This window comes from Hyalella azteca, unplaced genomic scaffold (assembly GCF_000764305.2).
Source record: "Hyalella azteca isolate HAZT.00-mixed unplaced genomic scaffold, Hazt_2.0.2 contig17851, whole genome shotgun sequence".
Classification (NCBI taxonomy): domain Eukaryota; kingdom Metazoa; phylum Arthropoda; class Malacostraca; order Amphipoda; family Hyalellidae; genus Hyalella; species Hyalella azteca.
In genome coordinates, this window is record NW_025947620.1 from 245,163 (window position 1) to 264,175 (window position 19,013).

Sequence of the window (19,013 nt, forward strand, 5' to 3'; positions counted from 1 at the left end):
AAAACTTGGCTGACTGACCTGACCCCAGATTCCTATAGTAATGAAATGCTGATAGTACAGATTCGGCAACTGGCTGCGGATTCCATCAAATCGCAATTTCGACACGACATATGCATGCATTTAGTTATGCAGGTGCAGACAAGTTCGCCCATGCACCTCCGGCAGGACTCTGCCTACTGCCTTCTGCTGTGGGCTTGATGGCAGTTTATGGGCTGGGTAGTGGGTAGGTTCGGCCAAGCGATGCTGTTCGCGACAATTCGATACGCGTCACTTTGTAATTAATCTGTCAGTCGTGAAGCAGCATATGCCTCACTGACGGTGTAACTTATGTGATTAATGCTGTTGGTGATATTTATAGATTGTGTTGGGATATTTGTGAATTATAATTATTTTTGTTAGGAATAACTAGGGTTTAGTATTATTGCCGCTTCTTTTTAAGTTTATTATTTTTGCCTACAGAATCTTATTGGTTAATTTCTACGCACAATAGATTCAGTGCAAGCCATTCGCTGGGTTCATTTTATTGTTCTTGCTTCTATATATATACTCATCATCATTATCCACCTGTGCCTTTTTTATCAAAAGTGTCAAAAATACCAAGCTTACTTTCTTGCACGTTTAAAGTTTAGTTGTCTGGCTGGGGCTGAAGTAAGAGCGTTCGGACGTCACCGTCGCGCTAACATATTTTGAGAGCTTGTCCAGGATTCTCGTTACTATAGCTACTCGGAAATGTGCCCGGATTGTGTACCTCCTAATGACCGCACACTTGCGTTACGTGAGCGGGTTTTTGCACTGGAAAGTAGGCAAGCAAGGTTCTGTGGATTTGAGTGATATCTTGCAGCTGCTGTCTCTCGTGATGCAGTTCATTCATCATAAAGGTTTAAATGATAAGCATATATCTGCTACAGAATAAGAACACACTAACGAGGTTTGGGATGTGTTCAAATGCGAAACATTCAAAGATTATTATAATCCATACCTAAAAGTTGATACCTTGTTATTACGTGAAGTGTTAGAGAAATTTAGATATACCTGTTTGAAAACATATAAATTAGATCCAGCTCATTATTTCACGGCTGCAAGTTTAACATTTGATGCTCTATTAAAGATTACTGAGATAGAATTAGACTTGCTAACCGATATGATACTTTTCATTGTGAAAGGTATTCGAGGTGGTGATGCAATGATATCTAAAAGATATGCTAAAGCAGTGGTTCCCAAACTTTTTCAGGCTGGCGCCCCCTTTGGCTTTCTAGTGAATTTCTATCGCCCCCCACAGACACATATAAAAACATACGCCTCTTTCTTGAAATTTAGTGCGCGGCAATTTTAATAGAGGAAGGTTAAACACAATTGTGTATTTCACAAATAGAACCTCATTTCGTGAACCAATGTGTTTTTCAGCTGTTTTAGCCGTTTCAGCACTAGAAACCTAGGACGTTCTCGAGCAAATTTAAGGCCGGACTCGTGGCCGGTCTCACGACCAATCTCCAAATTCAATTATCAAGTAATATCTCCCAAACTAAGAAACGCAGCTCAATGAAACTTGGAACATGTATTCATCAGAACTTAACGGTGATGTTTAGCTCGCAAATTATTTTTAATTTCACCTTCATTCATGAGTTATATTGCGATACAGCCCGAAATTCGTAGTGATCAAAGAATTTCTTCCAAACTACTGAACAGATTTGAACGAAATTTTGAATATACATTCCTAACTACCAAACGGTGAATTTTTAGCTCATAATTTTTTTCGATTTACCTTCGTTTGCGAGTTTTTTTTCTTTTCATTTCACCGTCATTCTTGATTTCACACTTTCTTATATTCGGCCCGTACCGCCGGATAATTTGTCCTTAAATTCGCGGCGATCAAGAAATTTCTTTTAAACTACTGAACAGATTTCAACGAAACTTTGTATATAAATACCTAACCTCTCAACGGTGATGTTTAGCTCGTGACAATTTTTCTATTTTGTTTTCGTTCACAAGATATACAGATATAGGAGAAACGACCGTCTTTTCTACCGGCCGGTTTAACCAAGAGCCGTTTACGTATATCCGTATACGTATAGCCGTATAACTCGCAAACGAAGATAAAATCGGAAAAATTATAATGAGCTAATCATCACTGTTGCTGAGGTAAGGTATCTAAATACTAAGTTTCGTTCAAATCTGTTTAGTAGTTTGGAAGAAATTTCTTGATTGCTGCGAATTTAAGCACGTATTGCTGTTTAAATCAGGAATGAAGGTGATATGAAAAAACTCGCGAACGAGAAGGCACAATTGAAAAAATTTTCACGAGCTAAACATTACCGTTCGGTAGTTAGGACTGTAAATTCAAAATTTCGTTCGAATCTGTTCAGTAGTTTGGAAGAAATTCCTTGATCACTGTGAATTTCGGCCCGTATTGCCATAAAACTATGGCAAAAACGAATGAAGGCAAAATTCAGAAATTTTCACGAGCGAAACATTACCGTTAGATCCTTATGAATACAGGTACCAAGTTTCATCGAGTGAAGTTCATTAGTTTGAGAGATATTCCTTGAGCATTGAATTTGGAAATTGGCCATGAGACCGGCCGCGAGTCCGGCCGTTAATTTGTCCGAGACGTAAACCCAGGAGAGGTTAAAAAACAGATCTGGGTGAAAAAAACCATCGCTGGGAGTCGTGTGCTGCACATGTTGTGTACAAATCGTCAAACAAACGTTGGGACGTCTGACTTCGACTTCGGGCTGCCGCCCCTCCTATCGCCCTCTTTTTCCTCACCGCCCCCCAAAATCTTTCCACCGCCCCTAGGGGGCGATATCGCCCACTTTGGGAAACACTGTGCTAAAGCAAACAACAAATACATTACCGAAAATTATAATCCTCAAAAACCGAATAATTATATATCGTACATGGAAGCAAAAAAGTAATATGGCTGGGCAATGTTAGGAAGCCTACCAACAGGAAACTTCAGACGGTTGAAAGAAAATGAAACATTCAAAGATAATAAAGACGACATTAGTGAAGTTGTCTGTAGGTATCCAAACGACCCGCATGACAATCATAAGGATTTACCTCTAGCTCCTGAAAATATTCAAATAGGGGATGTTCATAAGTTAGTTCCTCATCTGGTAGGAGTGAAAAATATTTAATCCATTATAGTAATTTGAAACTGCATGAGAAAATTGGAGAGAAAATCCATAGAATATTAGAATTTGATGAAAGTCCATGGATTAAGCCATACATAGATCTGAACACATAAATGCGACAACAAGCAAAATCAGATTTTGATAAAGATTTCTTCGAGTTAATGAATAATTCTGCATTTGGGAAAACGATGGAAACCATTAGAAATAGAGTTGACGTTAGTCAATCTGGTGTAGTCTAAACAAGAATTAAGGAGATTAGATAGTAAACCTAATTTAAAGTGTTCAAAATCTTCTCGGAAAACATTATAGGAAGTGCGGGCTACCTAGGCCACACTTATTATTTGGACCACACGGGCCACCTGGGACACAAAGTCTTCACGACGGTGTGGTCTAGAAGCCCTCGATCCGTTCTCCTGACCGCACGAAGCACGCAATTCGCTTCGTATTTTCACAACACATGCTTCGAAGAATTAGAACCACACTAAAGCATAGCATCGTAAAAGGGGATAGCATATGTTTCATATATGGTAAAATTATCAATAAAATCAACCTCAAGCTATTTCTACGATTTGTTGATAAAGTTGATTCGAACAATTTTTGCATTTATTAATGTATCTTAAAAATAAAGGATACTTATCTGCCTCACCTCAGTTAAGTGTGTTATAATACAATTTTTAATACATGCCAGTTCCATAATCCCTGTAATCATCATTAATCCTGTTAATTACAAGAAAGCGTATTATTTCTAAGTAAATAAGGACCCCTTTAAAAAGACTCATTCCCCAGAAGTTATAGCTCCATTTTATTCTCGTTTCAAAATTTGGAATAAAATATTTTACATATAAAAAAAATTATTACTAACAAATTAAATTTTTTCAAGACAAGATTCAATTTTTGATCTAATCCTTAACTCCCATCCCTCCAATCCTTTTGTATTCTTCCTCTAAGAGTGAAATTTCAATTTCACTCTTTCTTGACACGACAAGGTACGCAACCGAACAACCCTTATTTATGTTTGTGGTGCCAGACTGCACAGATCCCATTAACTGATAAATAAATATTAAGATGTGATCAACATATTTTTCTGCAGCATTCAACAAATGTTTTCCCGGTAAGAAAAAATATATTTTTCGCTACAACATATGAATAAGAATAACATCGAATGATGTGACATATTTTTCTAATGAAAATGTAACAGGACAGAGGACTTCATTTATCAGGGTTTTAGATCACTTCTTGATAAAAGAGATACTGCTCGAGTGTAGATAGAAGAGGTTTGACATGGTTGATGCTGCTGGATAAGACACTGGCCAGTCGTTGTCTTTTTAGACGTTGATCACGTCTGGGAAATACGCTTCAGCAAAAATTTCAGCAAAAACGGCAAGGTAATTCCTGAATCTATTGAACTATATCCAATAAAAAATTGTGTGTATAATTTTCGAGAAGTGTATTACCATTTTAAAGACTTGGCAGAGAGCCAAGGTATATTATACAAATAAAAAATTATTATTCAATTCAATTGTACATAGTAGCTACTTGAGCACACGAAAATTGCATTCGATGATGAAAACATCAGGAACAAATTAATGTAAACATAACGCAATACAATTTCTGCTGAAATACTTTGTTTATTCTTGATTTCCGGGTAAATTAAAGTAATTGACATTCAGCGGTTACATTAAATTGCTTCTAAATATTTTTCAAATCCAGTAATATGAATTACAGATCGGTTTATGCTCCGAACTCACTTTAATTTGCGAATTGAATATTGCAGATGCGCCAGCTTCTTAGAAATATTTATATCGTGAAATTTTATATCGACTTTATTTTCATTGCGTCAAATCGGGATTGTAATTGATTTATTTTTCATCCACATGTTTTAAATAAACTTATACAGAGGAACATCACAATTCATCGAAAATGACCAATGACAGAAATACAGTTAGCGACAAAATTATTCGTACTCCCCTTCTTTTCGATATTTCCTTGAATAACTCGAAAATCAATGAATGTATGAGCCTAAAATTTGATTGAACTAAGTAGTATGTAATAGGGAAAATAACACTGTATTTTCGGAGCAAAATGTAATTTCAAGACGTTTTACCGTGCAAAAGTTCCCCAACACTTTTAGACATAATTATTCGTACAGTTAGAGAATATTAACTTCGTTGCAGTATTAATAATATATTCAATGGCAAGTCCCTTCATCTTGATAATCTCCAGCAGTTTCTTCCTATAGTTATTGACGGGATTCGCAGTGTTATCCGGTTTGAAATTATTTCATTATTCAAATGCGACTTGTTTCAATTCCTGGCGATTCTTAGGAGGCCGATTATTGATTCTAACTTTCAAGTCTTGCAAGAAATTCTCAATCGGGACCAAATCGCGGCTACTTACTGGTCATGAAAGAACAGTCACCTTTGCTTTATTGAGCCAAGTGGTTGAAGCTTTCTAATCATTATCTTGCTGAAAGATCCATCGTCGTCCAAGACCCATATTCAGAGCCGACGTTTGCAGGGTTTTCTTCGAAATCGATATATAAACATCTGAGTTCATTATTCCATCAATTGGCACTAACTTCCCGGTGCCACTTGAGGAGAAACAAATACATTACACATTGACCCACTCCCATGGTTTACTGTTGGGATTGTGTTCTTCGGAAGGAAAGTCTCTTTTTTGCGCCAAATCTTCCTTTCTACTATTATGTTCATATAGCTCAATTTTTGTTTTTCACTTAATAATACTTGGTTTCAAAAGACTTTCCCTCGTCCACGTAAGATCTTGCGAAGGCAAAACGAGCAGCAACATGATGTCGTGTGTGAAGTGGGAGTCGTTGAGGCATGCGTCTATGCAGGCCATTCTTGTTGGGACAACGTTGTATGGTACGCTGTATGGTACGCTGCATGGTACGCGGTATTGTACGCTGCATGGTACGCTGTATAGTACGCTGTATGATACGCTGCATGGTAAGCTAACTCACGCTTGTTCCCTCACTGGCTAATCTACTGGCAACGTCCTTCAGCACCACTCTTGGATTCATATTTACCTCACAACACAGTTCTCGAGACGATCGCTGCGATAGTTTTGGCTCCTATCCTCATCCAAGCAATGTGTGTGCTGTACCAAACTCTACAAATTTCTTTCTCACAAAGTGTACCGTGGATCTTGAAATATTCGGGCATTTCGAGATGCACCCATAACCATTGCAAAATTTGTAGCTCAATTAATTTACTTCTCAAATCCACACGGAGCTCCTTCGTCTTGCCCATCTTGAATTTTGCAGTCAAACGGCAGGAACCGACACCTCTCGAATGACGTCACCGATAATAATGTCCACTAGGATAATATCAAAGCGGATGCCACTGCAAATCTCGTCAAAAACTATAGAAAGAGAATGCTGGAGGTTATGAAGACATGCCATTGGTTATTAATATTTCAACTATGTCGGTATTTTCCAACTGTACGAATAATTGTGTATGAAAGTGTTGGGGAATTTTTGCATGTTAAACATTATGAAATTACATTTTGTTCTGAAAATGTAGTGTTATTTTTCTTATTACACGCTGTTTAGTTCAATCAAATTTTAGGCTCACATATTCATGAATTTTAGAGTTATTCAAGAAAACATTGAAAATGAAGGTGCGTACGAACAATTTCGTCGCTAACTGTATTCATCACTTCGATATATGATATGATATATTATTTTTAATTTGAATAAACCACGAATAATGGGCTGTATTGTAGTATGTGTGAACCTATGTGTGAATAATAATCCAAACTATGATGAATAATGTATTATTGGTAACCATTATACTAAGTCGTAATTAGACTGAAATTGCTCTTCTAAATTGCAAATTTCAAAGCATGGAATCTACACAACTCTCTATATTCATATTTTTTTCAAACGTTCAAATAAAAAGTGGATTGTTGGATAAGCTTAAATATATCGATTAGCATACCACAACTGGTATTAATTCAGTTTGGTAAAAGTGCCAATGTGAAAATTTTAAAGGAATGATGCGATGTATTATTTTAATAAGAGTGCGTCAAGGGTGTATAAGCACTTCAACGAATGAATATTTACCAATTATTCGTTAAACAAACCGAATAAATGGCAAAAAATTGATGTGCTACATAGCGGGTATCTGGAAGATTCCTGGAAAGTAACCCAAGAAATACGTGACGGGAGATTGCGTATCTATTTATTTTCATGCTTTATCATTAATACATAACAGAGGTTTGTTCACAATTTACTCTAATGTTCAAATAGAAGCTCACGTCAGAGCGACGTCAAATGTCGAGCGTCTACAACAAAAAGCTCAACATGACGCGTTTAACATTAGTGGGAATCATCGCCTTGCTGCTGCTGGTGGGGCTGACGGACGGCAGTAAAGTCGGTAAGTTGTATCATGTCAAGCAAGTTGCTGGCGGTATGTAGGTGAATAGAAATTGGAAGTTTTGCATGTTGTTACTACAGGTGTAGTTGCTGAATGGTGCAATATCCAGCGTGCAGCTGATAATTTGTAAGCTCGGTAATAGTGAACAGTACATCATGCATGTTACTGGCCTAAATGCATGCGCTGCTACCTTGCATGTGCTGCAGGATGTGAGATATAAATCTAGATTTGTGCGGTGCTGGCACGCTACTGCCAGGGACAAAAATATTTTGTGATTTAGGGCTCTTCGAGCAGCAGGTACTGGTGGTGAGGTGGTGCTCAAAAATGCTTATGGTGAAGAATTTAAATATACCGCGTATGTCGTGTACTGTGAGCGACTGCTGTAGAATATGTGTTGTTTATGTGATGCCAGCTCGGGAAAGAAAATTAGAACGATATTAATTTTACCTTTATAGAATTAAACATTTATTGTAAAAAAAAATATAAATTTACTCCATATGTTAAACTATTGCTCTTTGTTGGACGTGGGGTTATTTTTTGAGTGTGGACTGAATAACAAGCTTTAGTTCAAGAATTATTATAGTAACAGGAAGACGATAGGATAAGAAGGATTTTCAAATCTCAGGGACTATGGTGTATACATTAGAATTTGTAAGACTAATTTTTGGGCCATGTCAATGAATAAATTTAGATAATTTGTCTTTACTATAATAGTGCAACGTAACGTAGTGGAAAACAAAATTACAATTACGTAATGTACGTAATTGTAACAATTTAATTGCACATAAAATTTTAACATATTGAATAGTGTGTTATATGAACGAAAAATCGCGAATAAAAGGGAAATTATCTGCAACAACGACCAGTAAAATTCTTTCACAGCCGCTGATCCTGATACTTTGCTCACCATCACTACCATGAGCTGGACGTACGACGCAACTATGGGGGCTGAGGCCACGCAGATGTCGGTGTGTGTGAAAGAAGTTTTCACAGATCCATCTTTGCCTGTCATTCTTACCGTAGCGTCTTCGATACCGACGGAAAAAGACGAAACGAGTAAGTAGGAAGATTGTTATTTTTAATACCTTTTGGGAAGTTGAGCATAGTATAGTTACGGAAAAACCATGCACAATAATACGTGTTCCAACGTAAAGCCGTGATCTAACGGAACAATTTTTTTCCTTGTTCCTGCCTCCGAGCCGAACTACAAGTGTATGTGATTTGGTAGTATCAATATATATAGATTAAAGAGAAGATTATTAGTTATGATGCATTAAAACCCAAAATTCATCATTACTGTACAAATCGACAAAGTTAATGGGTAAATGGTTCACATTCATCACATTTGTCATTAAACTTAGACGCTGAAGTGTTACTGTCATTTTTTTATTGAATATTGCAGAGAGTGCGTAAATTTACCATGAAAATTAGTGAACTTATATTTAGTTAGTCTAGCATAGTGATGGGAAATGAAAAAAAAATTATTATGATGAAAAATTATTAGCTCAATATATACATATATATTGAGCTAATAATATGTCATAACATACATATATGTCATAACATACATATATGTCATAACATACATATATGTCCAAAAATTTGAATCCCAAAAGTAACTTTCCTGAAAGTGTGGAAGGATAGTAAGGGAACTGAGAGCACGTGTAAGTTGCTTGTATTAAGTGATTGTTTGATTCAAAATTAATTTCAATTTGTGAGATTGATTGTCAATATTTATACCTCAATGGCCACTCTAAGTTTATATAGATGGAAGTTCAAGTTATAATGCCATAAAGTTAAAATCTAGCGAAATCGGCAGAGCTGAGTAGTATTCCTTCGCCTGAATATTTTTCCGCATCCAATAAATTATATCTTTACAATTTTAAATTTTGGAATGGCAAAAAGAGATGGGCGTTTTAAATGATATATTTTATGTCATTAAAATAGGAATCGAGGGGCAGGTATAATGTTAGTATTCTATATAAGATTATTCCACCGTGCTCGACCGACTTATTCCAGCCTGTCAGCTTTCAAGTTCAACCTCTCATATTCAGAGATTGCGGCGGTAGGAAACATTTAATATAAAAAATTAATATGAAACTGCGAGTATGATTCGGTGCGAGGCTTAAAATTACTTATAGACGAAAACCTTAGAGGTGGCTGAGAAATATGGGAGAACTTTAGGACAAGTTCATTTTCAAGTGAACCTCAAATTTATCATTGACCGAATACCTTTGGGAACTGCCCTGCAGTTCTCTAGAGCCATGCAGATTTATATGTGTTGATATCTATTGTTTGTCAGCCATTCATTGATAATATTTTGAATTGTGAACTACTAAACCAATTTTCACTAATCAGCCATGTATACGCAGTTTTCATTAGAGGCTTGTGAGAGTTACTTTAGCTTATTACTCGGGAGTTACGACAATATTCAAGGTGAAACATATGTTTGTTCTTCACAACTTTTGTCTCGCTACCCTGGAGTTGAAGAGTGGGCTAATTCGGAACTAACATTTGTTGTTCGCTTTTTCAGGTTTCATAGGAGTTGTGACAGTCGATAATCCGTCCTGTGCGGATTTTGGTGCGTCTGGAAGTTTGCTGCCTCCCTCTGACACGAGGCAATATGTAGTTTCCGTTTTTGATGACTCATTGGCTATTATACAGAGAGGCACAGCTAATTTTGCTTTTCCGGGTAAGTATTCAGTAGTTCTGAGATAACTTCTTTTTTTTTTTACAAGGCGAGTACATCATATATATGTCAGATATGAATGTAAGCTCTCACATATGCTTCAGTTCTGCATAAAAACCATTTGCTTGCAATTCCATTATATTAGCAAATGTGAAAATTTCCTTCCACTATCATTGAGAACTGAATTTATGAATGACGACGCAAATGCAGATATTAAACATGTATTTTCCAGTTTCTGTTCATCAACTGAACTGCTCTGGAACGGACGTCGTGCGTCTAAACATAGAAGGTGGAAACCCAAGTCCTACTCTAACGGCAGAAACCTGTGGCACTACTGATTCAACGACCTCCACGTGTTATGTAGTACCTGAACAGTACTCTAAGGTGTGCGCCACGAATTTGGACAACGAAAATCTAGGATTAGAAGTTTGTTTGACTGGGAGAGAGCCGACTCCCACTGCTTTATCACCAGGTACGAAAAACCCTCTTGCCAGCACACTTGACTCAACTTGCATTGCTGAAGATTAACCCTCTTACCATCACACTCGTACTGTGAGCGATGCTATGCAGTTGACTCAATCACACCTACAATCTTGGTTTGTTATCGATTATGCCCGATTCAATCGCTGAAGCCTGACTTTTAACCTAGTACAAGCAGCATAGTTGTCTTGTCCTGGCTACACAATAGGCTACACAATTTTGTCACAATAACAATATAATCATTGCTCTTGTAAAATAAATCCTATATTCGTTATTTATTGTATTTCTTTTCTAGAGAGTTGTTTATCAACTTACGTAAAAGCTAATTGGCTGATTTAATATAAAGGAATAGGCTAATCAAGTTGGGCGCTGGTAAGCGTAGTCTCATACAATTGATGTTGCACACGTTTCGGTCTCTCATTCCGTAAAAATTTTGGCACTTAATAAAATATTAATATGCATCTCAATAGCAGACAGATATTTATTACCAACAGTTGTCACATTTGTTCCACCTGTATTTATCGTCATTATTTTTAACACGTTTTTCTTTACTCAGCTTCGCGTTTGTTTGTTTGTTGTTAACATTGACAACGAAAATTAACCCACTTCTGATTGCTCTAGAGATCTGAAATTCGGCATGCAGGCTATTTTTGCCGAACAATTTTAGATACAATCATAGAAACCAGCAATTAGAGACCTATATTAGCTTAATTGAGTAAAGTATATATATATATATATACTATATATATAGTATGACGTGCGGGCGCTGACGTTATAGACAAGCTGGCGCTGACGCTGCGTATCATCGATACGTACGTCAGGTCATACTTAATAAAATCTTAATCGTTTTTCTTGTGGACTAAAAAGTAGAAAATAAAATACTAAAAAAAAATAAAAAAAACACGTTTTTCTTGTGGACTAAAAAGTAGAAAATAAATTATGGCTCGCCCAAAAAAAAAAAACGTGGGTCGGGCTGTACGTTCACCATCAAATTTCCAAAATTCAAGTGTTGTGTGCTTTTCGCTTTAATCATAAATCTGCCCGACACACGTTTTTTTAGGGTGAGCCATAATTTATTTTCTACTTTTTAGTCCACAAGAAAAACGTGTTTTTTAAAGCTTTTTAAAGTATTTTATTCACCTTCATACATTTAACTTATAAGTTATAGCTCTGTGAGTTACGTCAATGCATTCAAATCCAAATGTATACGTTTAGAATCTATGTATAATAAATATAATTATCGTCAATATTTTCTTCTTTGTGCAAAAGTATTAATATTAATATAAAGCTCTGCTACTCACTCGTCACGAAAAATAATTGATTGCTGTTCACGGATGCTATGAAAAATGCAACCAACAGGCAATGCAGTTCAATTTAAATTTTTGGGCGCAAATGAAATGAGCAAACTTTGTTCTAATGTTCTATAAATTTCCTGTTCTCGAGTTTCAATAAACGAAGCAAACAATTAAATTAATTAATTGGAAATTACGTATATCGTGATATGCCGTCAATACTCGTAATAATATTATGTTCATTCTATTTGGCCCGAGACTACAAAAGTCAATCATTGAAACGATCTCAGCTTAGACTTTATAGCTAATTGAAAATGTACGAAGCCTACATAATGCATAATAACAAATTTAGTTTTCTTTGAAGAACCTCACAATGAACTATATTATTTATAAAACATTCACAGTCATAGCCAAAGTTCCATTCATACAGTTGATTGACATAATATTATATGTTTTCATAAACATGAGTTGGCATACTTCAACAGATGCCATGCAAGCCGAAGTTCTGAGTTACGCGAGCAGCCGCCTCAACATCAACAATCTTTTAGTCACTGAGCTGTTGACGCGTGGGGGACCTGACGATGTCTTCATTTCGTCGCCATGTGACGGTGGAAAATGTGCCGTGTCGAGCATGGAAATGAGTGATAAACTTTATGAAATTTGTGGCCTTATCTATGAGCCACCTGACACTATCACTAGCATTGCATCGTCTCAATTCCAAGGTAAAAATTATCAATCAATAACTGAAAGCAGATTGTACATGAATCTATTTCTACCAGCCTAATTTGCCATTGAACAGAAAAGGAATTTCAAATTAACGAACGGAACGGAACGGAACGGAATTTCAAATAAACAGATTTCAAAATTGAAAATTCTATTTTTGTGTTCTAAAGGCTGCTTAATGTAACTCTTTTCATCTGAATATAAATAAAAAATGTATGTTTTTTAATGAAATTGATTTTGTTTCAAACTCAATCTGACTGGTTCTAGAATTCATCGAATAATTACACCAGTGTGTGTGTTGTTTAATTGCCCAATTACAGTAAAACTAAATTATTAGAATCAGACTGTTAAATTTGTAACGGTTAGATTTATTTTTAACCCTTTGATCTCGTAAACAATTACCTTCGTCGATGATAGTCGTACCTATGGTAGCTTGGGACCGAGAAGTCCCGTAAGTCACGAAAGGATTGAGTCTCGGCAATGCATCAAAATTTACACGGAGCTGCTATACCGCTATTTAACTCCACCGTGCATTCTCTCCGCAGATTTGTCATTGACGGTCAACGGTGCCGACACTCCCATCGATTTCCGCCTGGCAAATCGCTACTCTGATCGAAAATACTTGGTAACTGGAACTGACACCGAGGATTCCATTGATGGGAATTACATACCCATCCATCTTGATTGTACACACATTCCTGCAGAGACATATTGCTATGGGTTTTATAATATTGAAAATATCCCTAAATACCTCGCTGTCTCCTACGACGACACGCCTCCGAGCAACACGGTGATTTCGAAAGACGTTCAACTGCAGGGTACGATGCTGGAGTCCGATGTGGATGATGCTCCAAAGAAAATAGCGATTGATAGAAGTAAGGCCTAAGGAAGTTTTGATGGGGCTTGCTATGAAAAGGTTTAATTGATGACAAAGACGTTAGTGAAAATTCCTACACACCATTTCAAAAACTAGCTTAGGCCTATCTCTAAAGGTGAAACTCATTACTATCAGTCTAACCATCAGCCACCGTTTGATTTCTGATCGCTGGTATAAAGATATTTATCATTCAAATCCTTTCCAACCTCCTTTATTCTCATTAAGCTTTTGATTCCGCTCAGCATTTAAAACATACGAAAAACAGAATTCACAATAAATTTCTGTATGCTCAAGTGTTAGTTGAATTTTTTAGAGCATAGATTAATAACTGAATGTATTTTACAACACTTCTCTTCAACTTCACTTCTTGTTGTTTGTCTGCTACAGATATTATAATCGATATTTAACACACTTCTACCTCTCTAATCGATCTGAAATTTTTACACTTGCGTAAAGTTAAAGAAAATGCATAAGTCAATTGAGAGAATAAATAATTTAAGAAATTTAAATTTTTTAATAATAAAAAAATGAAAAATAGTTTGTCTGCTACCATTCCTTTAATAGATATTTAACTCACTTCTACCTGTCCAATCGATCTGAAGTTTTGCACACTTGCGTAGAGTCAGAGACAATGCACGTATCAATTGACAGAATACATAATTTTCAAATTTTATTTCTCTAAATATTAAAAAAAATTAAATCCATTTTTTAATATATGAAAATAAAATTAGAAATTGATTGCACAAGTGTAACATCGGAGACACTGGATTCTTTAGAAGTGTTGTCTTTAAAAAGTAATTTTTAAGCGCATATTATTCGTATTCAGCATACTCAACCATGTTCAGATACCTTATAAATATTTGTTATGTGATAAGTATACCTATTCTTGTAAAGCTCGGAGCCTTGAGATTGTAGCATTATTCGAACACAAATGTCCCTGTATATAAATTGAAAAACTCAAAATTCCCTCACAAGTTTTCTCAAGCCGTTCATGATCACCTATTAGTAAGAGTTTGAATGCTTCATTTTCTAAATTTAAGAAGTAAAATTGGGACTTTTCGTATTTCAGATAACTGTTAAAAATTATATGCGTTTAAAAATTACTTTTTACAACACTTCTCTTTAACTTCAATTCCTGTTTGTCTGTCTGCTACAAATCTTATAATCGATATTAAACACACTTCTACCTCTCCAATCTTTCTGAAATTTTTTACACTTGCGTAAAGTCGGAGATAATGCATGAACCAATAGACAGAATTAAAAAAAATTCCGACTTTTTTTCAATATTAATAAAATTAGAAAAATAATTTTCTCCGCTACAAATCTAATAATCGATATTTAACACGCTTTTACCTGTCCAATCGAACTGAAATTTTGCAAACTTGCGTTAAGTCGGAGACGATGCATGAATCAATTGTCAGATTAAATAATTTTGAATATTTAATTTTGTTTAATATTAAAAAAGTAAAAATTATTTTATATATAAAAATAAAATTAGAAATTCATTGTACATGTGTAACATCAGAGACACTGGATTCTTTAGAAATGTTGTTTTTAAATAGTAAATTTTAGAAGCATATTATTAAGGACAACACTTCTAAAGAATCCAGTGTTTACGATGTTACACATGTACAATGAGTTTCTAATTTTATTTTCAAATGTTAAGAAAATTAATTTAAATTTTCAAAATTATTTATTCTGTTACTTGATTTGTGCATTGTCTCCGACTTTACGCAAGTGTGCAAAATTTCAGATTGATTGGACAGGTAAAAGTGTGTTAAATATCGATTAAAAGATTAGTGGCAGATAAAATTAATTTTTCAGTTTTTTTAATATAAAAAATTCAAATTTTTAAAAATTATTTATTCTCTCAATTGATTCATGCATTGTCTCCAACTTCAATTGATCCAAATTTCACATCAATTGGAGAGGTAGAAGTGTGGTTAATTTCGATTATAAGATTTGTAGCAGACAAACATGAAGTGAAGTTAAAGAGAAGTGTTGGAATAAATTTGATCTGAAGGCTATCTGTCTTTTATGATCGAAGTAATGATGAATGCCTAATATTAAATTTCAAAATGCTGTAAACTCTCTGAAATAAAATAATACAAACCTAATGGGAGATTTTTTTGTTATAATTTTCTTTTTAAAATTAATAAGAATGTTATACTGAGTAATCTAAACTTCTTTAGCATTGGCATGGAAGTTTTTAGAAAATATTAGCAAATCTGTCAAGGAAATTTCTTAACAACCTACCGTGTTCATGGTAGCTAAAAAACATGAGTGACTTATGAAATGCTGAATGTGTGGTGCTGGTGCGATATTTCATGAACAGAATAAGAAAAACCCTAAAATTCCCTGAAGTTTCAAGCTGATAATTGAAAAACAGTATAATTGTAATAATTTGCTGTGTGGTTCTGTTTACCTGATTACCCCAATATGTTTTAACATGATACACCTACTAACCGCTATGTTGCAAAAATTATCCTCATGTTTCAGACCGTTCAGTAATATCCTGACGCACTTAGCCAAAGCCCTACACTCTTTATATTATTAAATATTTTTTTCTACGTTCAATGAAATAAATAAGTACTTCTACATGCTGCGACAAAGACGCTGAATTGCGGCCACCGTAGTACGTAGCAAGGTCGGTATAGGGCAACATGGGGCTGTGCCCCCCCCCCTTTGTTTAAACTAAATTTTTGATGGTTTTAATTGATACGAGGTGGTTCTTTGCTTTGTTTAAAGGTACAACTAATGAGGAATGTATGATGTGAATTAGACGCCTATAGAGTTGTTCAATTTTTAACGTAACGCCATTTTGTAAAAAGTGTCAAAATGGGCCCATTGCCCCACCCCTGGGGCAATGGGCCCATGGGCTTGGGGAAAGGCGCCCACCCTTGGTCCCTCTACCACAATTGCATATTTTTCGTTTAAAAATGATAAAAAACGCTTTAGAGTTAAAAATAAGACAAATTTAATAAAAAGTATAACATTCATTCATTTATTAACGACTCAAAAAATCATATCCTTAACTTGAAAAAAATATACTCTTGGCTCAAAAAATCTATCACTGACCTGAATAAAAATATTTCATTGACATAAAAATATATATCCTTGACATGAAAAATATATCCTTGGGATAAAAAATTCGTCCTTGGCATGAAAAAATGTATCCTTGACTAGAAAAAATATATAATGTTGATCAGAAAAAACTTCGTTCCAGTTTCGTCCATAATCCAGATATTATGTGCAGAGAACTCGTACCTAATCGTGATTTCAGCCAACACCATAAAAACTCATCAACTTTTGGCTCATTGGTGTTGACTGAAATCAACTTTTGGCAAGGCAAGAGTCAATAACTCGATAAGGGGTCATAAATACGCATCACTAGAAACTAAACCTGCTGCCTTGAGGCGGCAAATCTAAAAATCATGCAATATGAAGTGTAATTTGTAATTCAAAAGCTAGTCATAGTTTTGAAAAGGTTATTGAGACAAATCTAATGATGTATAACACAAGACTTCACCATGGGCGCTTTGCCCCGTGACACGCGTGGGCCCGTTGCCCATCATTTCAATTTATATCGTGTCAACATTTTATTTTAAAAGCTAATAGTCTAAACTTGATCTCAAAATTATCCCTATAAATATTACCTTCAAAATATAATTCACAGTAATTTCAAAAGCTTCATCTACTGTAATCGGAAACAGTTTTATTTAGCAGCAAAAAAATTTTCATCTGGGCTAAAACAGTTATTCACAAATAACTTAATAACGCAAACACTTAGCAAAACGTAAATCCGTACACTTCATCCCAGTGAAACTGTCGACCGGCGGTAGAGAACACGGACCAATATCTGCCATACTTAGCGAGAAACCTGCTATGGGCCCATGACCCGCAGTGGGTTCGCCGTCCCATGTTACTCTATACGAATACCGCATCAGAGACGCGAATTAAAAATTGCTTCAATTGCATGACGAGCAAAATCGAAACTGGCGAAAGTGTTCGAAAAATTCCTTCTTGAGGATAGGGTCAAGAATTTGCAAGATATCTGCAGAAGTATCTTATAGCGATAAGATCTGATAATATCATTGTATAAGTTTATCATAGTAAAATATGATATTAATGGAATTTATATGGCTTGGACAAATTATGGATTACACAAAATAATGATATGGAATTTCTATAGATAGCACAAATTACTGTAAATTTACACACAATAGTTATTTGAAAAATCAAACGAAGGACTTCTTTTAGAAAATGAGATTCCAATGCCAAGTTCATGAAGTTTTATTAAAATTAACAAAAAGAAAGAAAAAGTGCGTGAAAGTTTTACAAAATTTGCAAGATGATAGAAAATTCATCTAAGAATGATATCGGATAAGGTATGAAAAACGATCAATTTTTCACTGAAAAAGAACATAGACACGTAAAATCGCGTGCTGCCGGAGAGTCGATGGTATAGCAGAAGCCAGCAATCGTTCAATATTGGAATGAAAATAAGCTTTGGGGTATCGTTAGTTTCATCACATTAAAGAAATAATTTGAATTTTATATTCGCACTTTAGGAGAGCAAGTTGGTAGTTAGAGAAGTATCCCATTCGACAGCCTAAATGAAAGAAGCTTAAGTTGCATGAAACCCTTCCTTGAAAATCATTCATTCATGCACTTTCGTTATAGAGTTGATTTGCACGTATATTTGTTTATTGAGCTGTACTTATTAGCCCTGGATTATCCGGTCTTGAATTTCGAGAATGTGTATGTCCAAACAACTGTTTTCCTATTCTTCTCCATTTGAAATAAAGTTCCAGCCCGCACGAACAGCTAAATTTTTTTTAATTCATAACAATTTTGGAAACTTTTTTTAGATGGAATTTTGCTGTTCAATATTTCAGACTGTGAAAAAAATTCTATCCAATCCAATTATTGCAGAAAATTTTCAAAAATCAGTCTGCTGAGAAAAAACAAGCGAAATTCCTGCGCAATAAGTTATTAGGTAACATTCATAGATAGAAGTTATTATATATTATAAAAATCGAGGCCTGTTAAAAAAGAGGAAACAGCGATGAATAACAATCCATAAAAAATCCATGAACATGATCTATGGAAAATGGAAAACAGTTGTTGGTCACTTCTTCACTTATTTAATTATATTACCTCATGATCTATTGTTTACTACTTCAAAAATAGTTTTATTATTCAACATTTTCTCAGTCAATTACAACAATTAGCTCATTTCTGGCTTTCGCAGAAATGAGATTCGGACTAATGGTAGAGCAGAAGCTTCTTGCCAGTAGTGGTGAACAGTAATAGCGAATGCAAGAGCAATGACACTTGAGCAATATTAACTTATCGTGTAGGCGCAGTGATTTTCGTTTCATGAGAGAAATACATGTAAGGAAACGCTGAAACAAATTT

At 35.2% G+C, this 19,013-nt stretch overlaps 1 protein-coding gene across 1 annotated transcript; it reads left to right on the forward strand.

The window, feature by feature from the left end:
- Window positions 1-4,418: 4,418 nt before the first annotated feature.
- Window positions 4,419-13,959, forward strand: LOC108674709. Its single transcript, XM_018162675.2, has 7 exons — window positions 4,419-4,519; window positions 7,405-7,531; window positions 8,414-8,587; window positions 10,065-10,223; window positions 10,453-10,692; window positions 12,478-12,714; window positions 13,261-13,959. Exons 2-7 carry the CDS (start codon window positions 7,429-7,431, stop codon window positions 13,599-13,601), a joined length of 1,254 nt encoding a protein of 417 aa, XP_018018164.1. The 5' UTR covers window positions 4,419-4,519; window positions 7,405-7,428; the 3' UTR covers window positions 13,602-13,959.
- The last annotated feature ends 5,054 nt before the right edge of the window (window positions 13,960-19,013 follow it).